Here is a 25,402-nt window from a genome sequence, read left to right on the forward strand (position 1 = left end):
AGGATTTTCAGGTATAATGGAAACCCTGAAAATGGTTCCTGTTTGGTTTAAGTGGGCAACATTAGAATGATGTATTCTCGTTATATGAGGGTTGTTCTCAATTGAGACATTCCGTAAATTAACGATGACTTCAATTATGCATGCTTAGTGGGCATGCATGATAGTCGGTGTCAGAGTTTCGCTATGTGTCAACAACAATGTTAATTAATTATATTAATAAAGGTACGAAAAATTACTTGCGGAAAAAAATTTGCAAAAAAACACCCTTCATCCAATTCTTTCTTCGGGAAATTTGGGTGATTTTATTTTGTTCTTGGTCTCAAAGAACTCGGAAAGAATCCCCCAACCTACTCCAAGCGGAACACGAAAATACGAAATGTGGGTTGTAATGAAGAGACCAAGAAATGTAAGAATTAAACGATCTTATAAATCTTTACGCACACTGCAACATTGGATATTCTATGCCGTATAATTTTCGATCATTTACTTTTAGCTATTCTAAATAAGAAAAAGTTCTGGTCAGTTCATCATTTTTTCAATAGAATAGGAAACATTATTCAATATGTAAGTTTAAAAACATAGAAATTTATGAAGCAAAAGTGAGTTAGTTTTTTGCATTCTCGTGGGCTAAATATTTGGTTTTGTTAGGGTTAATCCACCTGCATCAATTTTCAAGTTGGAATTTGATTCCCCAAAGAATTGCTACACGACGACATAATGACTTCTCTCAAAACTGTTTGCCCTCTTTATCAAGTGATAAGCTGACAACCTCTATTTTTCTACTTCATATTAGGATTTCCAACTTGGCTTCATTAGCTCTGTACGCATTATGTTTGAAATGTATGCATTTCAGCCGCTTGGCGTCCAAGCCTAATGACACGAGTGAAAGGCACGAGCATAAGTATTTCAAATGTATGCAAGACTATGTAGTATCAAGTGCATGCTCGGAAGAGTATCTTAATGTTAGAAGTTGATTCAAATACTAACTTAGAGGTATAAGAAACAATATTTTATTAAATTAAATTGACATCTCAGTTGAAATGGATCTATGTTTATTGAAATATGCAATATTAATTGCTCTCAGGAAATGCTTTTATATTCTCGTCCTACACTTCGCAAAAGGTCGCTTAGCTTACGAATAAAAGCCAGCCCTTATTCTTCATCTTGCCTCATCCGCAGTTAAATGCATGAGTCGTACAAGAATCTGTTGGTTACCTACGTGTGCTTCTTCGTTTAAGTAACAGTTGACTTGAGTCTTAAGTTGACGTTTCCAGTTAAAAGCAGGCAGAGGAAAGAACACACTCGTTCTATGAAAATGTCGATATTCCCTCCAGAGCATTAGAGTACCTCGACAATCATTGACGAAATCTCTCACTGCTCTCGAGTTGCTTATGAAACGAAAACTGCGAGTGCAAAGGAGTGCCACGAGGTCAAAGACCCGGCGACAGCCTCGTAAGTAAGCATGAAGATGCCTCGTTCAAAGGATGAGGACTGGCTGGAAAGAAGGGGCTTCGTCCCTAAGGAGAATGGGGATCTATTCCCGTTGTTCGTCCAACGGCCGTCCCGTCTGAATTACTCTCCAGAAAGTATTATCATATGTCGTCATTTGTCTTTCTCCGGGTATGCCTCTGCCCTCCCAGACAGTAGAAGTGTACGGAGTGCCCGGAGAGGACCTCACAATGTGTTCATTACATTAGAGGAACCGGTGTGCGTCATCATCAGTATGGGTTCCCCAACAATAAGAGCTGGGCGGCTCCTGCAAACCGTCATCTGAAGCCTAATTGCCTAATTCTAAAGCCATCGCCAACAAGTCGGTGTCCGTTTCTTCTTCGGTTCTCCACCAAACCCCTCCATGTCGTCTAAAATGCCCAATCTCTCCTTCTCGCTTCCCAATCCACCAAATATCCCGCCAACATAGTCTTCGCTATCCCAGTCTGCCTCTGAATGTGTTGCTTTGTGCAGCTTGCGGTTTCCCCAGAACATCTGATACAGGGTCGCACCCAAAAGTGGTAGGACTGATTTTTTTACAAGAATTTTATTGACGATATACTTACATCGACTTAATAATCTTCAAAGTATGCTCCTTGAGCTGCTACACACTTAGTATAACGTTGCTCCCATTCCCCGTACGCCCGCTGGAAATTTTCTTTGGGGATACCGTTGATGACCCTCGTCGAAGCCTCTTGAACGACCTTTATCGAGTCAAAACGTCGTCCCTTGGGCTGTCTTTTCATCAGGGGAAAGAAGAAGAAGTCCGGTGGTGCCAGATCGGGAGAATAGGGCGAGTGCGGCAACGTGGCAACGCCGTATTTGGCCAGGAGCTGTCTGACGACGAGCGCGCCATGGCAGAATTTTCGGCACCATCTTGGCGCACACCTTGCGCATGGCCAAATCCTGTGAAATAATGCGTTGGACGTTGGATGCCGACAGACCCAACTGGTCTGCAATTTCTTCACTGGTTAAGCGTCGGTCTGTGTTCAGCAGTGTCCTCACTCTGTCCACATTCGTGTCGGTTCTTGCCGTCGAGGGCCGTCCGGAGCGATGGTCGTCTTCAACGAGCTCCCTACCCTCTTTAAACAACTTGTGCCACTCAAATACTGTGGAACGGCTTAAGGCAGTGTCGCCATACGCCTGCTTGATCATATCGAGGGTCTCAGTTGCCGTATTCCCGAGTTTCGCACAAAACTTCACGGAATAACGTTGCTTTAAATTCAGATTCATTTTGTTTTTCGACGCGGACAAAAAACTTGCTTCACTAAAAATGGTATCTTCACTCAACGACAGCCCGCAGGCGACTGAGGCTGGTGTCGGTCTGTTGCTAAGAGCCCCCTCCACCTTACTCTGCCAGGCAGACCCCCCTCCACCGCTCCGTTCGCGCCAGAGAAAATCAGTCCTACCACTTTTGGGTGCGACCCTGTATATGAAATAAAACGTAGCTTCGCTTAACCTCGAGGTATCCAGTCCCTGGATATTGATGCCGGATCCTCCGTTCAGGAGCCAAACTTGGGCCACCACATTATGGGTACCTCCCGTGAGTGTTAGAGAGGGCATTGCGAGGTGGCAGTCTATTTAGTGCTATGAGAGAAAACAAGATCAATTGAGAGATGATATGAATTTTAGATATCTTAGATAAGAAAATATCAACAATCAAAGGTGATAATGCTATAAAATATTTTTTCCAGGATCAATTGATGCCATTATGTCGCCATGACAACATGATTTGGTGTCATCAATGACTGCATGAACACCAAACGATATTACGTAATTCCTTCATGGATATTTTGCACGATATCATCAGGGTATGTTACAGGAGCGGATGAATCATTTATTGATAGACTAGTATTTTTGGATCGTAGAATAAGAATATCATTCCTCTACAACTGATTCACTGCCTATTTCGCCGTCAGTGCCAGTGTTTGCCATGCTCAATTCGTGTAGATCAATTCCGCTGTTGGTCGCTGTCGTTTTTTATCACAGGCGGCGAAATTCACTCCTAATAAGAAAGAAGTCATCAAATCTCGAATATTTTGCCGCCATTGTCGAAAGTTTTTTTTAACAATGGCAGAATTTATTACTACTGGATCGCGTGATTGTGCACGATTGTGTTCGACCGATAATTTCGATTGTGTCTGACTATTGGAGCAGGTCGGCTGTATATGATCCCAGCTCTATTATCTCCGTCGGTTTTTTTAGTAACTCTTTTGTATAGACTTATGAAATGAAGTTTTTTGTGTACTGAAATTACCCATGGGGAGCTTTATGTGAGAGCGATAGAGTTGCCGAAATGCGATTGATTGATAATGAGTTCGCAAAATGAAACGTCGTAAGATGTTAAGTGAAATATTTTAAGACGGTAATTTGGAATTTATGGACGGATTTTCCTTGTGTGGGCATGGCGCCTCAATAAAAGTAAATAGTGGCAAGTGGTAAATGAGGTAAATGTTGTAAGTGTTGAGTTTTAATTGACTCTTTTCTTGTTGAAGTTTTTATCGGGTTGCAAAGTGGATCCTCTCTTTACTGTGGGTTATCCTCTCAGACGCCATCCTTCTCGTCCTCAAACTCACTATCAAAGACAATAAATACTAAGACGATAAATGATACTTTAAACCTAAAGCATAAAACAAAATATCATTGCCATATTTTGCTCAACAGGTCAGTTTCATTTGAAAAGTTTAAAACTCGGCTTAGTGAGTTAGGATCATCCCCTAAAATATTACCCGAATCTCCCCTCATTTTAAAAGTATCTCGTGCCCTCCGGTGTTTGTCTCATTTCGGCCAAGATGTGATTCACCGTCAGGGGTCGGTCTCATTCATTACAGCTGGGTTGTTGTTTCTCTTCCGTGAAGAGTTCTGAGTGGGTCAGGGCGCAGTTCCCAACCCTCAAGCGTGTGATTGCGACATCTACCCCTCCGACTCTTCCTTACGGATGAGGGCCACGCCGATACCACTGGCTTTATCCCTCGGGGTTAATTATTCGTGACATTGAGCCACGCTTGCTTCCATCCACTGGCTTAAGACCGAGTTTCGTAAATGTTTTTATCGTGTTAGACCCTAATGTTCCCGTGGGAGGCGGATGGATCTTCACGGGGTCGGAGAGAGGATTATTGCGTTTTAGGTGCTCCATCAGATGAATTCCTCTCGTACTGTTAAGACCATACCCAAAAAAGAAGCATCTCGTTAAATACGTGTCCGAAGCTGGATACGTCGCTGTGACCATCCTTACGGATGAGGGCCACGCCGATACCACTGGCTTTATCCCTCGGGGTTAATTATTCGTGACATTGAGCCACGCTTGCTTCCATCCACTGGCTTAAGACCGAGTTTCGTAAATGTTTTTATCGTGTTAGACCCTAATGTTCCCGTGGGAGGCGGATGGATCTTCACGGGGTCGGAGAGAGGATTATTGCGTTTTAGGTGCTCCATCAGATGAATTCCTCTCGTACTGTTAAGACCATACCCAAAAAAGAAGCATCTCGTTAAATACGTGTCCGAAGCTGGATACGTCGCTGTGACCATAAATGACAATGGCGCTACCAGCCGGATTGATGACTGGGCTCGCCTTGGCGTTGGCGCTTTGTACTTGTCTAGTTGTTGTAATGGAATCATCTGGGCTGTATCAAAATGGCAAGGAAGTATTGATAGCAAATTGATTAAAAAACACAATATATTTCGGATATTTCTCAGGGGAGACTCACTTCACATCTGTTTGAAATAATTGGCTTTAGTGCATTGCCTTTTTCAAGGGACTATACAAATTGCGTAGTTTCAGGCGTGATATGGTGGAATTCGAACATAATAATGACCAAATGATAACACTTTTCCAATAGGTATTGATTTATTTATTACACAACCGGTTTCGATGTACTGCTTTATCTTCAGGTGATGTAGTAGATGTAGACCACCTGGAGATGATGAATAGTACATCGAAACCGGTCGTGTAATAAATAAATCAATACCTAGTGGAAAAATGTCTTCAATTGGTCATTTAGTAGAGGCTATGCGCACAATAATAATGCGATCCTATGTTGCACAAAGACCGAATCAGGATAGTTCCAACTAATTGAAGTCCTGAAGTTCGATTAAGTTATCAACATGGACACACTTAAGTGGCCTTTTCAGAGCTGCCTTCGTCTGTCTGGTGCAAATTCCAACGACAGAGCACGCCGCCGGGACGTGGGACTCGCGCCTTCGAAGCGCAAGCCGTGGGAGAGTATCCCTTAAGGGCGTTGAGAATCCGAGAATAAGCGTGGGAAGTGCACCACTTTACAGTGGCTCTGCCGGTGATTGTGATGCATATGAGTTCTCCGCGCTCTGAAGGACCAAACGTGTCCTAAAGAGAGATACTCCTTGCCCCCCTCACTCTCAGATGGCGAGAAATTTGAAGAACACACACAGGCGTCTTAAAACCAAGTTTAAATGCAGCATTTCCCTTCCGCTTACTTTATTTCCACTCTTATAATGGCTCTATTTTTGGAGGATCGCTCAGACTACTCCCGCCGGACTGGTTCCCCGAACTCGCGGCAGGGCGGGCGCAAGTCTGAATGACCTGCCTTGGCATGGTGGAGGTCTATTGTATAAATGGTTGTGGTACATTTTTACTCCCTCCTTTTTCGTATACCATAGAAATATTAGTGGGTGAAATTAACACTTTTTGGAGCTAAGTTTTCCGCCAGCTTGTACAGGGATTTGCACGTCTTTTCGGGGTTTTTATTGACTGCTTTTCCCTTTCCCTTTCCCTTTAAACACCCTTCCTCTCCCTTATGCTTTACCCAGATTCAACCTGGTGCTTACACCCCTTGCCACACATCTTTTTGGTGGATCGTGGATTTTTTATATTGATGTAGATTTAGCATTGAAGTGCCCTCTCGCGCAAGCCGCTCATGTTTAAAGGCAACATTCTCATTCTCTTGGTAATAGAGGAGCAGATTTTTGGGAGGCGACCGACGGCTGAGGTCATTTGCACCGTTAGGGTTGTATGGAAAAGGATGGAGGTTGGAGGGAAACCCGTCGTCGGCATTAACCTACTGTTATCGGAAGGCTCCAAAGGGCCTGCAGCTTAATGTCCCATCCAACGGACGGTGTACTCACTCAAAGTTCTCTCCACTAAGGTCCTCAAATACGGACCGGAATTCACTGAAAAAAATTTGCCGTCTCCAGGATTCAAACCCGGTTCCTCGAGGTGGTAAGCCAGTACAACTCGCTGCGCACCATCCCGACCCCCGGCAACATTTTCTTGTTCGAAAAAAGTTTCCCCTTGCACCAAATGAGCATCAGGAGCTTCATCATAAGTTGGTAGATGTAATTAACAGTGCCGATGAACTTAGGAGTTTCATTGGTAGGCCTGCCATGCTTACGACACTTCTCAGCGTTGTTCCTTGCCAAAAACGACACATTTTGCATAGCGTAGTGTTGAATTTGAGGGTGTACCACTCGTATGTTTCTCCCTTCGTAATCCCGTTACCTTGTAAGTATATACCTCAAGTGTGAGGTGCCAGCCAAGAGGTAGTAGGTTCGAGTGAATAGCAGATTTTCCAAGGTTGAGCCCCATTGAGCACCTTGTGCTCAATTCAGCATGGCCCGCGAAATCGTGGCGGCAGTCAAACCAGCGACCAGCCAGTCGATTGGTTGGAAGGCAGGGCGCGCGCGAGTGAAAGCAAGCCGGTCACGAATATCGAACCCACCTGAGTGAGAGGACTGCACGGGAAGGATCGTGCGACCGACCGATCGAATAGAAAATTAGCACTTGGTTGCTGGCAGTTTAGCCATGTTGAGTGCCTTGCAGAGATAGTTACAGCGGACCGAACGATCGCTTCGCTGCCGAATCTATTCGACGGATTAAAAAGTTCCCGAATAGCAGGTCCGGGCCATCTGTTCGATTTTCACGTCAAACGGAATCTATATCCTCGAACCGATCGGTCCAAAAACTCCTGCTAAGCGATTCCGAAACTCGTATGGTCTGGGCCTCGGGGTTAAATCGACCTGACATTTGCCCTCGGAACGATCGTGTGGCCTCAAGCGATTTCGAGTGGGTGTTGGACGCTAATTTTGTGACTTCGGTTCTGCCCGAATGCTTTAAAACGTATGACCGGCAAAAAGGGAGGTCAAAAGTCGGCCCTTAGGAAAATTAATATGATACGAGAGCTTAGAAGATGCAAGGAGACATTATTCTTCATGTTCATGATAGTGAGAGGTTCATTTCACTTACATCTACATAAATAACCCGCGGTCCACCAAAAAGGTGTGTGGCAGGGGTACAAACACCCGGTGGGATGTGGTTAAGGCATAAGGGAGAGAGTGTATTTAAAGGGTAAGGGAGAAGGAGAAATCATTCACTAAAAATCCCCGAAAAGACGTGCAAATTAATGATGGCTGAAAATTTAGTTCCCGACAAGTGTTAATTTCACCCACTAAAAATGTCCTTTGGTACACCAAAAAGGAGGGAATACAAATGAACCACAACCATGCGTTTGACATTCACCATGACAAGACAGGTCATGTAGGACTGGAAAGCAAGAAGGGGAATGTTCTATTTATCCATGGCCATACAACTTATGGTCCCCATCCACTTTGGTGTGGATAACGTTTAGAGACACTCAAAATCCTTTTGAAGAGGATGAGCATGTTTTTTTAATAGGCATTTTGGAGCGTCTACAGTCGTATCTTCATACTATACTTATTCTAAGCTTCGGACGTGACGCTGAAGAGAAAACTATCATGAAGTCTCCCTCACCACCTAAACGTGGTCGAGTTTCACGGAGTTAATTTAAATACGTTTTAATTTTACCAGCTGTCCCATTCCGTTAATAAATTGTCTTTCGTACCTTTTTCTCAAGTACTTCACTTATCAAATTAAGAATAGTGATAAGAAATCTCCATGTCTTAAAATGGCCAACATGTTGCAATACTAGTATTCATATTAACGGGATGAAAAGTGCATGAAGAATAGTGTTAAGTTTGACGTTAATCTTGAAACAAATAAGCAAACACTTCAAAGAAATGGGCTTATCCCGCAGCAAACTAAATGAAAAGGTCTCACCGAATTGGCTTACGCATATCTTCCAATGGATAACCGAATGCCTGAAATGAAAAATAACGACGATTTATCGCGTGGGTTCCTCACCTTTTTCCACTGCCTGATAATTCCATCCGACGTTTGCCTCGAAGAGTTCCTGCAACTCTCGCCACCGCTTCTTTCCTGCTATTATTTTAACTTGCGGACCCAGGTATCATCCGTTGGCGAAATCTTAGTGCTCACATACAAAATAATCATGACATTTATTTTTCACTTAGACATCTCTTTTTGTGGTTTCCACGAAAAAAGACATGCACACGCAATGATGACCGCAAACGCCGTCGAGACATTAAAATGGACCTTGATAGTCTACACATCGGAACATTCTGGAAATTCGTAATGGAACGAAAACGTTTCCACTACAACACTGCTGATAGATAACTTACAATTAGCCGATTATCTCCATTTTTATTTATATTATTCCACTGCTATTTTTTACTACGGGATAATAATACGCCGTCTGATCATTTTTTATTTAGGTAATTTCAATAATTGCCACGCAATTGCATTGGCGGTGGCGACGACAGTAATTTTGACGAACTGTGCTGAAAATAATTCTCATACGTAACCATGAAACTGACACTCGGTCGGGCCTTCAGATGCGGCCCCCGGCACTCGGAATCGCAATAGGCCTTAACTTCCTTTGTTGTGGGACAAAATTTACGTTTAGCCGACAACGTTACGTATGACCCCGGATTTCAGAATACCTCCCCCCCGGCCATCCCTCCCCTCTCGGCCACGCTCGAAGCGCGCTGCCCACGGCTTCATTTTCCCGACCGACCCGAAGAGCAATGGCGAGCCGCTGTTCGGGTCGCGAACCTTTACACAGGGAATTAACTTGCTAAATGCAAGAAAAGAGGAAGAGGGGTGTTTCTGCTCACCTACGCCCCCCTCGCAAAGCATCTGGACACTGGGCTCGCGTGATCACAAAGAAGGCATAATTAATTCTAAACCCGCATTGCATTGGTAGGGGAGAGGTCAAAAGGGAAATTGTCTGCCGCGTGGAAAGAAAGGAATCATTCTTATACTCCTCGCACAATGCGTGATCACAGGAGAAGCAAATATCTCCAACTATAATTCGAACTATCCGAAAACAAAACGATACCCAATGCTAATGGCATTAGTCTTACCCTTGCGGGTTGAGATTTCGCGCGCTCTCGTATCGAGTCTCAGGTTGTCAGACGTACACTCTTCGGTGTTCGAAACTGTCTAAGGAGTTCCATAATGTTCCAAAGTCGAAGACATTTCTTGGCGCTGCGTTAATTTGGAGTGCTTTCGACGGAGGAAATTTTGAACTACGCCAGTGAAGAGCGTATACAAAACGCATTTAACTTCCTCTTTATCTGCGCAGTAAATACGGTGAATCGGAAAGGAAGTCTGTAAACTTCTGAAACAATCTCTCCGGAATAAGAAAGGGTGAGTGGGCGTCTCTTTTGTCTGATGTCAAGGGTCTCGAGGTGCAGAGGATATCGAGATGGTCGCTTCTCCCGAGAGGAGGGTGCCCGGCCTTCCCGTATTTCCTTCCTCACGTCCCTCCCGCCCACGGGGATCGCCCTTTTATTTCCCTTCTCCCCTTCCCCCCCCCCCCCTCCGCCCCCGCCCACTTCCCCCACCCGTTCAGCGGCTGCCCGACAGGGCGACGGCGTCTCCCGCCAAGACCGAGGCGGCCGCTGGGAGACTGGTTTGGGTCACCACTCCTTGAAAAAAGAAGAAACATCACTCAAGGACATTGTTATTTAACTTGAAAATATCCCGTTCCTTTTTTCCCTGCCTCTGTCCTCGTGTCAACCGCCCAAATAAGGAATACTATGGGATCGCTTGGGAGCATTCCGAATTCTTTGGCACCGAAATTTGGGGGTAGGACTCCCTTCGCCTCACAGGAACCCTCCGTCGACTTGGCATACAGGGATATGCTGGAGAAGGACTGATGCCCCCAAATGTTCACATATTTTTATCCGGCCGTTGTAAAAAGAATCTCTTATTCTTTTTTGATGTTTGTGCATTCTTTCATATTCCTGTCACATGCTAATGCATTTTCTTCTTTAATGAGTGAAAATTGGACTTCTTGCCCTGACTAGTGAGGGTCACATGAAATTTAGACTACGATGGAAATTGTACCACAAGGAGATCAATTCATTGATGCTCATCATTTTTGTTCTCTAATGTTTCATGCGAGGTAAATAATGTTGTGATAAATTATTCTCTCTGTGAATTCTAATTCATTATGCTGGTCTCACGCGTGGACCTAAATTCCAATGTCTTTGAAAAAGTGTCATCACCGATTAAAATACCAATTCGGAGTCTGAAAAATAAGCCTCAAAATGCAAAGCAATAATTAAGAGTTGGACGATATGATTAATTGTAAAACCTTATATGATGGAAAACACGATGAATACGTATTCCTCAAGGTGCGTCTCGGATTGGCTCTCTGGTTCGATATTATCAAAAGCGTTGAAAGGGAAGGTTTAAACATCTCCCCCGCTCAATGTTGCCTTCGATGAAGTATTTCAGTATGAACTATTGCAGTAGCTATTGAATTAATGAAATTGCATTTAGTACTTTTGATTGCTTATTGAGAAAGTTAAGCTTATGCTCATTTGAAGTTCACCTTGATTTCGTTAACGGCATTCCATTGCTCTTGAAGGTTTAAAGTTCACACTCTGATTAAATGCATTCTCATGGTTATTGTCTGCTTGATCCATACGTTTGGGCAGTGGGTATTTCTTTAACAGTCGACCGAGATCGATAGTTAAGAACGTCCGCCGAAGAAATTAGTTGGCTAAATGGAAATAGATTGGTGAGAAGATGCGTTAGATGTTGACGTAATTATTGAATCACGCTACAGTTTCCGTTTCTATGCTTGCTATATTAAAATGCACGACTCGGAGATATCTCCGTGATGCACCCACTCTCATGCTTGAGAGATTATTCATCCTCCGACGAATTGATGAGACTGATTCAGCCGCAGCTTAAGAGATTGTTGGGCGTGGTATTGTTAGAGATATTTCCTCCGCCACTTAAGTGGTACTTGAGGATGATTGCATATGGTACAACTAAATAAAGCTCAAAAATTTCGGTATGGACCAAGTTCCTGTTTATTTCCTCCTAAAGAAAACAAGATGTTCAATATTGGATGCGAACGCGGTGCTAAATACCAGATGACTCCGTTTATACGATCCAATAATTCTTTCAATTTTAGCTCAAGTGCGAACGATTTGTTGTTTTCTCGTCGACGGCAGTGTTGACGTTTGAATTCCAACTAGTGTTTAGCAGGCATAGTATCAGTCACAGTATCAGATCCATAGTTCTAACGAGGAAACGGCTGTCAGATCAGGGACAATGCTTATTTTCCCAAAAGATTACAATCCAAAAGACAAAAAAGACAATTTCGAACAAAGAATTGCATTTTTCGATTGAAATAAAGAAAAACATGAACTCATTCAAAAGCAATGTCCAGTGTGACAGTCGGTAGTCCCTAAAAGCGGCTAAGCTTCTCTACGATTAGTAGTTGAATGCAAGAATCGAGATCGTTTCCTATGAAATGCGTACAGAAGGTGCGGGACTAATAATTCTATGTCATAATAGGAACTGTAAAGATATTCGATTTAAAAGCAAGGACTAGATTTATGGCTGCGTAGATGCAGCGTTCGTTCATGTAGAATGTACATTACGCTCATTCATGTAGAAGGTACATTCGTGGGGATCGAGATGGTGCGGGGGCTAACGTACTGGCTTCCCACCCTGAGGGCGCGGGTTCAAATCCCGGCGGTGTTGAATATTTTTCAGAGGTATCTCGATCCCTACTTGAGGTGCTTTGTGGAGGGCACTTTGAGTGAGTACGCCGTCCGTCGGATGGGACGTTAAGCCGCGGACCCCTTGGCGCCTTTCGTAAAGAGTAGGCTAATGCCGACGCCGGGTTTCTCTCCACCCTTCATCCTTTCCTGTCCATCCCCTATGGCGCAAATGACCTTAGCTGTCGGTCGCCTCCCCTAAAAACTACTACTAGGTACATTCGTAGGTGTGTGTGTAGTTTAGTTGCTATCATATGTATTTGCATTTGTGTACGTAAAAATGGGTTTTGCATGAACATATACGCCATTACGAGAGTGAATTGGTATACTTTTGTTTGTTTAGCATTTGGTAATATTCTCTTTTACGGGTGGTGTCTTAACAGACGCCCCGTCACACGCCGTTGCGGCAGATTGCGGGGCATTGTGTGAATTTATATGTAGCAGGATAAGATAGCAAATTACATATTTCTATTTTCAGGACTGAAAATCTAATTCAAGTACCCTATCGAATGCGATTCCTCCTTTAAAAAGGAAACGATTTTAAGTATTCTGATGAAATAAGTATCGCGCTAAACGGCCTTAACACACTTAACGGAAGAGAACTTGGGAATACACAGATGCGATACATGATTCCATCTCAGATTTCTTGATCAATTATGTTGAAAGCAGTGTCGCATCGTCTCATGCTGTTTTCATTAAAGTCATATCGCAGATATTGATAGCGGCTATTCATAAATGCTCTGCATCTATCAAAAGAGAATATGTTGATGTCCTTTCACAACAGACCTGGCGTCTGTAGCCCAAAATAGAAATCATATTTCGATTGGATCAGATATTTAAGATTTTTTCAATCCAATAGCCTTAACCTTATTTCCAACAAAAGTAATTGGAAAACTGTCTCAAGAAGGAAAAAATTGAGCTTTTATAGAACCTAGACCGATAGTCTTTTCTTTCTCAATTCCTTCTTTGTAAATGAATATATTAATTGTTCAAATATCTTCTGCATATCTGCTTGTCTTATATTATATATATTTTCTTTATATATGTATATATACACACACACATATATTATACATTATATATATATATATATATATATATATATATATATATATATATATATATATATATAATGTATAACACTTAGCACCAGTGGACACAGACAAAAACACAGAAACACACAAAAAAGAGACTCACTATTTTTCGAATTTTCGGTGGTCGTGACCACCTTTATCAAGGAAGAGAGGGACAGAACTCCCTCTGTCAGACAGAGGGAGTTCTGTCCCTCTCTTCCTTGATAAAGGTGGTCACGACCACCGAAAATTCGAAAAATAGTGAGTCTCTTTTTTGTGTGTTTCTGTGTTTTTGTCTATGTCCACTAGTGCGAAGTGTTATACATTATTATTCACGTCCGTGAGACTTTCAAAAAGTGTTATATATATATATATATATATATATATATATATATATATATATATATAAAGCTTGCAAACCCTTGGCTTACTGACAAACTAAATCTTGGTCATCAGCAAACCTAACTGAATTAAGAAATTCCCCTTCGACTTTCATTCCTACCTCCAGATCTTGCCATGCCTCTTTAATCATATCCTCCATTGAAACAGACGGTGCGGGGGCTAACGTACTGGCTTCCCACTCTGAGAGCGCGGGTTCAAATCCCGGCGGTGTTGAATATTTTTCAGAGGGATCTCGATCCCTACTTGAGATGCTTTGTGGAGGGCACTTTTAGTGAGTACGCCGTCCGTCGGATGGGACGTTAAACTCCGGACCCCTTGGCGCTTTTTGTAAAGAGTAGGCTAATGCCGACGCCGGGTTTCTCTCCACCCTTCATCCTTACCTGTCCATCCCCTATTGCGCAAATGACCTTAGCTGTTGGTCGCCTCCCCTAAATACTACTACTACTATCAACCCGAAGGTCGGTGCGGTAGGTGATGGTCGAGTTCACCCAATACTAAGCCCGACGGCGTGTGAAATTCACACATCAGGGCGGGGGGGCCAGTTCCTTTCCCTGTGCCGGTTATGGTTTCCCAGGAAGATCTGGGACCCGAAAAACACATAGATTGGGTAGAGCTTCAGGTGCCCAGAGTGCCATGCCCGGGAATCGAACCCGGGACCCTCCGGTCAGCTGTCCAACGATCTACCACCTGGGCTACTGTGACCCATATATTATATATATATATATAAAATCTATAATACTCTACTAACTAACACTAATAACACCTGTCAAGTGATATCTATTTTATTAGTGTTCTATCATGCCGTCCAAATGTTATATTGCTCTTGTGAGTGCTTCAACACCATCGATATATATATATATATATATATATATATATAATGAATAACACTTAGCACTAGTGGACACAGACGAAAACACAGAAACACACAAAAAAAATAGTGATTTCCTTTTTTTTGTATGTTTCTGTGTTTTTGTCTGTGTCCACTAGTGCTAAGTGTTATTCATTATTATTCACGTCCGTGAGACTTTCAAAAAGTGTTATATATATACAGGTATATATATATATATATATATATATATATATATATATATATATATATGTGTGTGTGTGTGTGTGTGTGTTTGTGTGTGTGTGTGTGTGTGTTTGTGTGTGTGTGTGTGTTTTAGATGCTATTTGAACAATTAAAATAATTATTACATATGCATCCACAAATGAGGGAATTGAGAAAGAAAAGAATTGCATTGCATTTGTAGATTTCAAGCATAATTTCCAATTGCTTTGATTGGAAGAGAATTCCATCTGCTCCACAGGACATATAAAGGCTTTAATATACTGAAGAATTACTTGACATGACTTTTTCCGTTGAATGAGGAATGAGAGAGGGTATATTAAAACAAGGCTGTTCTTTTAAACCTATAATTTTAAAAGTTTATAGAAGAGAATCAGGAAAGCAGTTCAGGAAATTAAAGAATAAGTTTCGTATCCAAGAGATAAAAGTGCGTTTTTTGCGATTTCCAGTAACATAAATAGCTGTGTGGGTTGAGGAGGGTGGGCACCTGAAAGGGATTCCTGTTAATTTGAGAAGGGGATGAGAAAGTTCAACTTGGAAGTAAACAAAAAAAATCTACTTGAATGGAAGAAGGAAACTTTAATCACCTGCAAAGATAAAACTGGGCGAACCAACGCCGAAGTTGTGTGGTCATATTGACACCAGAGTCACAGAGAATAATCAGAGCAAGAGAAGAGAAAGATATGGAGGAGGGCTCGGTAGATGGATGAAAAATTTATTTGAAGCGCAAAATATGGGCGTCGTCACTAATCGACCTTTTAACCACTTCATCAGCTTGGAGCATAAATGTCTCGATTAGAACGTATGAACATCCCTCGGAGAGAAAGCAAGCTTAAGAAATGTAGTTATGGAGCTGCAGGGGAGTAATTCATGTCAAATAAAGTGAGATAGTGCTTAATGAAGAAGTATTTCTCGGGCGAGGGAAAAAAATATGTTTCTGGGAACACCCAGTGAGTCACTCATTGGGAATATGTTGTCGCAAGAGGGAGAGGTGGGAGGGAGGAAATAAGACGGAAAATTTAATGGGGAATCAACAACCAATAATTAAAACAGATAACGACAGCAACCAGAGAGAAAGGTGTGTTGGAAAAGAATTAAACAATACATGCAGAAACCTGTAGATACGGCAAGTAATTTAGGATGAGGCAATCGTGTGAAGAGCTGCGTTGAACGCGTTATAGTACAGTTGATAGACATCGAAGATAATGTTGTTGCACACGCGTGTTTATGTTTTTGACGAATGTACGACAGCGTGTGAACCGCTAACTTTACCAACCGTAGTTTTATGGAATTCTGTATTTATTTTGATTTGAAAGGGGAAGTTTTTAGGAATTTTATGTTTACGGTGACTAGAAAAAGAACTGAAGCATCAGCCAATATTTGTGCGGAACACCGATTATATCACCATAGAATTTACCTGAAGAGACAAAGAGCAGCACCTGCTAGAAGTTTTAATTAATTGCTACGTACTTTTAACGATTTGGCATGAGCGTGAACATTGCTTAGATCTCTCATCCTCATACTCTATCAAAAACCGCGCGAAGAATACCCGTCAATTTTTAATGTTGGGATTTTTTCATTGCGATCCGACCATTCAACGTAATAAGGAGAAGTTAAAATTTATTTCAACGGAGGCCTATAAAGCTTCCCCCCATTTCCTGGAAATGTTGCTTTAAAATAGATTCTTATTCGCATGAGGGGAATGGTTTCCTGGAAGGTGGAGTCACCTGATTGTTAGCTAAACGTTTTATGAAGTGAGATTAAAAATAATGGGCTTCCGAAATTGGGTTTATCATTCTTGTTAGCATTTTTTATGGCTTAATGTTCAGTTGATCAAGTTTCTATTATATTTACTTGAGTACTCCATGGTCTCCATCTCGTCGCAAAATAAAGACGACTATCTATCGTGCTGTAGAGCACGAGGTATCTTTGATTCACTACAAAGTAACTCGTATTGTCAAAAATTGGTGAGTTGGAGTATCATAATCTGGTTCAAAATTATATTATATTATATTTTAAAAATTTTATATATAACCTCGGTTTCCTGAATGATGAAGACTGGTATGTTTTAATTCTTTATTGAACTGCTTTGTCGTTCGGAAATCTACTTTTGAAATGGCGAACAGGAGGAAATGAATTAGTAAGATAATCCATTTTTAGTGGTTGACCCGTTTATTCTTTTTTCAAGTGGGTTCCCTCTTCAGCAAAAATATTCCATCGGCGCCCCTTCGTTCTCCTCGGTTTATGGCCCTCATACACAAGCCAGCCCTAAATGTAAATAAAACGGATGAGAATGGCGCAATGAGATGTATCTATCCTTATTTTGATGCGGCCGTATGATAAACTTTCCTTTCATGAAGCAAAAGCCAGAATCTATTCTGCATATTTCCGTTTTCGTTGTGGCACAAGGCTTCATTGGAATGGAAGAAGCGTCGATGACCTCGCGAGGTGATTCTAACATCGCCGCGGCAAGTTGCGGATTCGCCCGTCAATTGGGGCAATAAAGTTTTAGGCAAATATTTCTTAATTTGGGTACGACGAAATGAGGCTCGCGGGGATGTCCTCGTCAGTTGCGCGAAGGGAAGGTCTTCGTGTCCATGGGTAGGAGAATATTGTAGGTCATATAAGGCTGCTGCAGGACATGGGAGACAGGGTTCAAAGAAGAAAGGAGTCATTTGTGACTACTCATGCCGTCAGATACGTACGGTACTCGATCCTCCTAAGGTTTTTTAAAGAATCCAGAGTTGTTTGAATCGACAGCACACGAGAGAATACAACCGAGAAATTTTAATTTGGAATCCATTTACAGAAATCATAGGAAATTATCTGTTGCGCATATATTTACCATTTTTCATTCTACATGGTACCTGGCAAGCCACGGCCAGGGTGTGTCGGAGTGGGCGATTCCACATCAGGCGTGCAACTTCAAAGTTGAGTTTTGCTTAGTTGTTAGTTTTCAATAAATACATAAAATATTTCAAATATTGGAGACAATGTTACCTACAGGTACATGCACTTACGGTATATAAGGGTGAAATATCTCTCTACGAGCTGCTACTAGAACAATGGGTATTTAAATAAGCTTAGATAAAATAAGAACTACTTGGCTACTTCAAAAATACTTTTTTACTATGGGTTTGGCGCAAGAGTTTTGAGAAATTAGATCCAAGAAACTTCGTAAGTATTTTTGATTCCATGACGGTAAAATTTCGATAATTATTCTGAGTTACAAAATGACCCTTGAGTAGAATAAGACTGTAAGTAAGTAATAAGTAAGGCATCTTTGAATGACGCAATGAGAAGTATAATTCATTGTTATGGAAATTGAAAAGGCGAACGCACTCTAGGACCCTTGTCTCTGTTCATCCTTACCGCCTCTTGTTCATCCTTACGAGAGTATCTGTGAGTGGCTGAAGGGTCTGTTGCCATATTGAGGGAAAAGATTGCGATCGTAAGATCGAGACGAAAACACAACTCTATAAGGAAATCTCCTCCGTCGGAACACGTGAAGGATGTAAATTGAATTAAATTACTCCACACTTTTTTTCATTACTCAACAACCTGGGAAACTACACCTTGATCATTTTGATGTGAATAATGAGTCGGCCTATCTACATAAATAGGATTGTCCCTCTTGAGATAACCGATTCGTCTATTTATTTGCATTAGGAAAACGAGGCAGATGAATAATAATAAGGACTCGTCTCTTTCCTTTCCGTTGGAGACTATTTTTATCGAGACTAGCCGACGCCGGTTAGTTCACTCTTTTTCGCCAATCACCCTCACTCGCTCTATTCGCGCTTCCCTCGCTCCAAATCCGCAGTTTCGCACGAAAGCGAGGCGTGCCCTCGAGGGCCAGGAGACCTCGCCACCTACTGGCGTGCTCGACCTCCTCACGACCGCCCTCCAAACAACAAACAAAAAGGAACGCTTATGCGCTCCCGGAGACGGGTTTATTCATAGGCGCGCGCTTCTCGGAGAGGCCTCGCGGTGGGAGTGAGGGGGTCGGCGGCCTGGAAGCGTCTATTCGAGGCATGTTCCAGCGACGAATTGATATTCTGCGGGGGATCTCAAATTGATCTTTGCGCCCAGAGCTTCCTCAGAGAACCCGAAATCTTCTCCGGCGATTAAGGCTTTGCACAACGAATCTTAAAAACAGGTTCGTGGCACTTTCCCTCTGGAAAACGGGCGATACGCCACAAGGCGCGCCAAACAGGATAAACGAGGTTCGAGTTTAACAACTTCGTGGTTAAGTCATTCAAAGTGCTGCTTGTTTATCCTTTCGTAAAGGTGAATTCGGTCGTGCTCTTTGTAAAGCTGTGTTGTTGCTTTTGATTGGCGAAGGAGAGGATGACAACGGGTGAACATTCCCAACTATGGGCACGAATTCTACATCACACAAAAAAGATCCAACTTGAGTACTCCCCAGCAAGTTTTTTGTTTTTCACTAATTTATTGGTAATATACACCTAGCCCCTCCTCCGGATCTCTATTTTCATCCATAAATTTCCCCTTTTGAAAAGGATTTTTCCTCTATTCAAGCAAATTACAAAGGACTGTTCGAATTATACAATATGAAGACTTGAGAATACTTCTTTACAGTACATAAATGTGTGCTTAAATTGTTAATGGAATGTTACTCATCGTTTCAACGATATTCGTGTAAGGTTTTGAACGACGTAATTCTGCGAAAATAGGGTTATTTTGACGCTGGCTAGAACATTTGAATATTCGCATCAGTCCGATGAATGAATGGATTAGACAGAGGGGAAAGAAGTATTGGAGGAAGGGAAGGTATGGAAGAAGTTTCCGGTTCTATCCTAAAAGCAGACTTTTTTATTTCGCTTACTCCGAAAGTAAACGACGCGTAGGAAATTTATTTACAGGGTTAACTATGAGGGTTTGCTAATTCTGTTTTACTACAATGAAAAGGGTCTAACGCCTTTTTACCTTTATTTCACCGTCATTATCCGGCGTACTACTGGTTACAGCTGCATTCTTCGGGCATTTTGAAGGGAAGGGAAAATCTGATATTTTCGCGGACTTGACTTTCGCAGTCTCGTCTCGCTCCAGACGGATGAACACGACGATAATCGTGATTGTAGTCGACCGGAATCCGAGAAAAATTCCGAAAAATTCCTCGCGTGGGCGACCGCGAGTCAACAAGTTTCCCCTCCCCTTCCCCCCTCTCCATGACTGATTCCTCTGATGATGATGCACTACCATCCCCTCAAACGCTCTCCCACTCGCCCTCCGCAAGGGCCCTTGGGAGTGAGAAGGACGAGGTTCCCCCCCATGACGTAACATCACTACCTCACACTCGCGACCAATGATTGGTCAAGGCAAAGCGGGCGGTGCAGCGCGATACTTCACGGGAATTCGTACGGGGTGTACGATGGGAGAGGGCGAGTGAGGGGTAGTTGGAGGTTGAGGAGGGGGGGGGGGTCCGGGAGCGGAGCGTCCTGCCTTGGCGTTTGTCAGTGGGATCAAGGCTCTTGTGACGTGTGTGCGCTGCTACCTAACTCGCCGGCCGGAATCAGGCAGGCGGCTGTTCTTGGGGTGAATCGCGTGTTTTTGATCGTCTCCCCGTGAGGATGCGCCGGCTGCTCTTGTGGTGCTCCGTGCTCGTCGGCTTCGTCGGGGCGTTCAACTTGAACGTGGAACACGCGAAGGTGTTCGGCGACCCAGCGGGACAGACCGGGAGTTACTTCGGCTTCACAGTGGCCCTCCTCAGAGAGACCCACCCGAAAGTGAGATCATGGTGAGGAGTCCTCCTTTCTTTCCCGGAGGCTGGGATAAGCCCGTGGGCTGGCTGATTCATGCCCATTGCCATTCGGACTGTCATTTGAACCATCGGCTGACCATCAAACCCCTGGCGCAAGTCTTTTCGACGAGTTAATTCTCCTATGGGATGTCTTCACGTGAATGCTTTTGTCGAATACACCCTGTCTGTCGGCCGCGCGTCGTTGGTTGTCGTTGGTCGTCAACCAGGGAGGTCGAATCCAATTTCGGAATTGAACAAATCGAAAGGATTCGTGTCCCTGTTTAATGACTGTTGTCTTGAACCTTTTGCGAGGGCGATAAAATAATTTTAAATTTTTCTGTGGGCGTTAAAAGTTATCTTTTGTTAAATCTGTCATTTCGAAAGATGCGTCAACCCGAAGAATTTTCAGCTATCATTCTCGAATGCGAAAATTTAAACCATGGTTTGTGGCAGGAATGTTAAAAGGTTGAAGTCACACTTGGGGATTAGGCGAATGTGTGGGAGTTAGGTGTCGGCTTAGAGCAGCCAAAAGTGGGTGGAATAAGGACTCGGCGGCTTTACCCGAATAAGCATGTCCGAGCTAATCTCACTTCGTGTCGGTGCCTCAGTCGGAATGTGCATCGTTCTTTTCACCATTCGTCTTTTAATACACCTTCAATTTTCAAGTAAATTGCGTTTGAAAAAAAATGTATACGCAAATGTATTAGGCGGAATTATATGTAAATGCATCGAAATTAGGTATATTAAATTTTTCAGTGGCAGAAAACTGCAAGATTTTATTCCTAGTGGAACGGCTACATCGAAACAGATGTGATACCGCGTCCTGTGGTACTCATCTGGCATGGATTCGAACCTTGGTACAGCAATATTCCAGGACCTAGGCAAATTTTACCACTCCCACGATGATAGTTTGTCAGCGTCCGTGGGCGGCTGAAGTCTGCTGTAAGTGGCAACTGCTCTTAGCTTCCTCTGTATGGTTGTTAATTACTGTAATTGGAAGTGCGGAATTATAGTCTCGACTTTCAATGATAAGGGCACCAATTATCAGGTTCTCGACGCTCGAAAATGCAGAATTTCTCGTGACATCATTTGGAATGCATTTTATGACATCGTCACGTTTAGTCTTTCCGCGTCACCGTCGCCACTCACTTGTGCTCTTGCCGTTCGAACTTAAGCGGGAGGAAGGGGGCGTATGTAAATGTGCGGGCCTGAAATGTTTGCGGCGGGAATTCCCCGAGATTCTTAAGGACGCACAACATCCAGCATGGTTTTTATGCGCTGACTCACCGGATGTTTAGAATTAAGTGCCCAAATATTTGCGGAACCGCACAAGGCCCTTAGGGGCAACTGGTCAATTCGGATTAAGATGTGAGCGGTAGGTGAGTAGAGAAGTTGAACATTCGAGTGAGCGTGGAACATTGTCTTCGAGCTAAGATTCAGACGCAATTGTTTATTCGAATGTTCGACACAGTTGCGATGGTGTGCCCCCCCAAACCATCATGGTCAAGAGTTCTTTCTCAATTATTCCGAGTGACAGGAGTGCTGCGGGCACCTATTGGCTGAAATTAATTTTGTGGCCGGCGTTCGAGGCGGGAAGAGAGGCAGGAAGGGAGTCGGAGGAGGAGAAGAGCTCAAGCCCGCCTTCCTGGTTACGCTTGAATGTTTAAGGCAACTCTCGAAGGGGTGGTATCCGAGGTAGCACGCGTCATAGGAAATCGTCGGCCTGTTTTTGGAGATTTAATCGTATTCTTCCACGGGAATCCATAGAAAGCATCAGCAGTTTCCATTGAAACTATTTAATTTTTCCAAAGACACCCGCTGGAATATTTTGGTGGATTCCAAAGTGGTTCATACAAGAGAAGATGAGAGGACTTTTCGCGAGTGAAAGAAAGCCAATGTTTTGATGTACGCATTTCCAACACACAGACGATGCCCTGTCCTCTGAGGTGTCTCAGCCGGACACCCGGTCAGAAACGAGGCCGCCCACGTCCTTCCTCCCGAGGAAGAGTTCTCGCCACCGTCACGCTCGACGGCCTGTTTCCTGGGGGGGGGGGGTTGCAGCCCTTCAATTGCGTCGGGAGTTTGGGGGGAGGGAGAGAGCCCTTCATTTAGTTTCCATACGGGGGTTGATGGGGTGGAAGGGTTCAAAGAGGACATTAACGTGGGTTTTATTGCTGCATTATTTCACTACATTATTTAAATATCCTCAATCACCATGGAAGACATTCTGTAATTACTCACTAAATAAACTTGCGTCAAAATTATTTTAGCATTTCTCAAAATACAAAAAAAAGTCCCCAACTCTGCACATAATCTACGCGGTATTTTTCTAACAGCTATAATTAAATCCGAAACAAATCTTTCAAAGTGGTACACTTTTTCGGTAAACGAATGCGTATGGCGCAGCAATCGTATTACCACGAATGAATGCGTTTTCGTCACACCCAAACCTCTTCACCTTTCTTTAAAATGCATTTTGGTTATCACCGATGTGTACGTGGGAGGGGAGGCTCATATCTCGATGATCCTTTCAAAAAGGGGGGGGAGGTGTAGGAGTAGAAGAAGTCGGAATAGGTCCAATGGGCGTGATGTAAGGGCGGCGGCCCCCTTAGGATCGACACGCCCGACTGGACGATTGTATTTCTGGCGGAATCTTTCACTTTCCGTTCGCAAGAAGGGCAGTATTTTTATCCACGCCCTGCGTTGCGGGTGACGATGCGTTCACGGGAATCCATCTACCCGGCATACTTTCGAGTTGTAATGCTTAAAATGGCACGCAAACGGGTGCGATGGAACCACCTCGAATTCCTGCACGCGGGGTACTTAGACCGACCGGAAAAGTAAACGAGTGGGATAGACATCCGCCCACGGAAGAAAGGGCCCATTTCTCAATGTTTTCATGTTTTTCTTTGTTAACCCTGCGAGGCAATTTAAAATGACGCCACGATAGTAATCCTTCGTGAAGTACAAGATCCTGAATAAAGTTGTCGCACTGCTATGTTGCAAAGGTTGTGAACGACGGCGCTGTTGACTTTTAGGCAAACGCGATGTCCAGGCGAGTTCCTTAAGGGCGCGGGTGTGGCAGGGGGTGCTGGGACACCCCGGACGTGGACGAGGAGAAGGGAAAGTCTCGAGTCGGAGGATGGAGTGTGCCGAGTGGGAGCAAGTTCATGACATGTTATCTGATAAAGATCCCAACAAGGGCGTTCCATCGGTTGTTACCCACCGGGACTTGAGGTTACCGCCTCCGTTTCTACTCCCTCTCCCTCCCACCTAGCTAGGTCGCCCGAGAGATGTACACCTTAACAAGCCCCCAACTTCATCCGATTTGCAATACGCATCCACATCACAGAGTTATACCCTGCGAGCCGAGTCTGGATCGTGTTTGTACAGTCAAATTCGGCAACTCGTACGTGAGAAAATGGTTCAATGTCACTATCAATGGTTTTGTCTCCTACCATTTCTGCCGCTAGGAAGCGTTTTGGAAAATGCATGTGAATGAATCATTATGAGGACTGAATGTCTGTGGTTGGGAAAATGTTTTCATTAAGGCGATGATGCCCTTTGTCTGGCTCTCTAAGACCAACCACTTGTGTGAGTGGTAGGGTCACACCAATCATACGCCATTCAAAAACCCGAAAGTGTCGGAAATTAACAGATAAATGTGTGATACGCACAGTGGAATAATTTTTGAAAGCAGCTTAACGTACTCCGTGATATCTAATTATCAAATGCAACCCTAAGTATGCGGGTCGCACTGCTATTTATGGTTATAATTCGCATAGGAATGGTGAGTAACCAGAATTATTCGTGACTAGAATGCAGTGACCGATAAGGGGTCGTTCAGGATGGAGAACTGTGGTGGTTTGTGATTTTGGCCCTTTGGGTTGTATTCATAATAGTGGGAGATCTGGAATAGGATCGATTACGAAGTTATAGGCGGAATATAATGGAATTGGAACATGATGAATGACCACTAATTGCTATTTTCCTCCACCGGAACTTAATTTATTGCGACCCAAGTTTCGATGGTTTACATCACCTTCAAATGGAGAGTGGGCACCAATATCCCCTTCCCACACACCAACTTCCCCCTTTCTTATTCGCCTCCCCTCTCCCTACAGTCACCACCTTTTTGGAAAATTTGGCTTTAGTGGAAACTTATAAATTGGACTGGGAACTCATAATACTAGTATAATGAAGGAATGTTAATTTGTCATTAGCTACGAAATCATTGTTGCTCTGCATCTGCTATTATTTCGACTTCCTCCAATTCTTAATTTTTTTATCATAATATCTTTATTTCATCCTCCAAGTTTTGACGTTCTCCTCCCTCAAAGTAGTTCCCATTGGACGCAGGCATTTATTCCACGTGTTTCCACGCATTCGTTGTATGTTGGAAGCAAGGGTCTTGGCATGGAGAGAGAAGGCATAGGTGTTCCCGCGTAAACGGCCTCCTATTCGAATAGATTTTTTGATAGTTCCTTCAAATCACCTCGCCTTTACCACTACCTGTCATGATGAAATGCGCTTTCCACGAAGGTGTCTTTTCATATTGGAGCACGATAAAGAGTCATATGAGGCTAAGTAGCTAAACTATAGCGATGATGAGGAACACATCTCACATTAATTTTCGCGAAATATTCAGCGGAAACAATTGCGAAGTGCGGCCGTGCATTAATTAACGTGGTGCGGCATCCAGTCTTTAAAATGTTACCTTTTGAGATTGGT

At 43.3% G+C, this 25,402-nt stretch overlaps 1 protein-coding gene across 1 annotated transcript in view; it reads left to right on the forward strand.

Moving 5' to 3' along the window:
• Positions 1–20,400: 20,400 nt before the first annotated feature.
• The window catches only part of LOC139688226 (integrin alpha-PS3-like), a 60,299-nt gene continuing 55,297 nt past the window's right edge, over positions 20,401–25,402 (forward strand). The window contains exon 1 of the mRNA XM_071585667.1: positions 20,401–20,668. Within this exon, the coding sequence (XP_071441768.1) occupies positions 20,502–20,668 (167 nt within the window). The 5' untranslated portion in view covers positions 20,401–20,501. The remainder of the gene's footprint in view (positions 20,669–25,402) is intronic.

The sequence above is a fragment of the Hetaerina americana genome, unplaced genomic scaffold (assembly GCF_022747635.1).
Source record: "Hetaerina americana unplaced genomic scaffold, ioHetAmer1.1.p SCAF_1, whole genome shotgun sequence".
In the NCBI taxonomy this organism is placed as follows: Eukaryota; Metazoa; Arthropoda; class Insecta; order Odonata; family Calopterygidae; genus Hetaerina; species Hetaerina americana.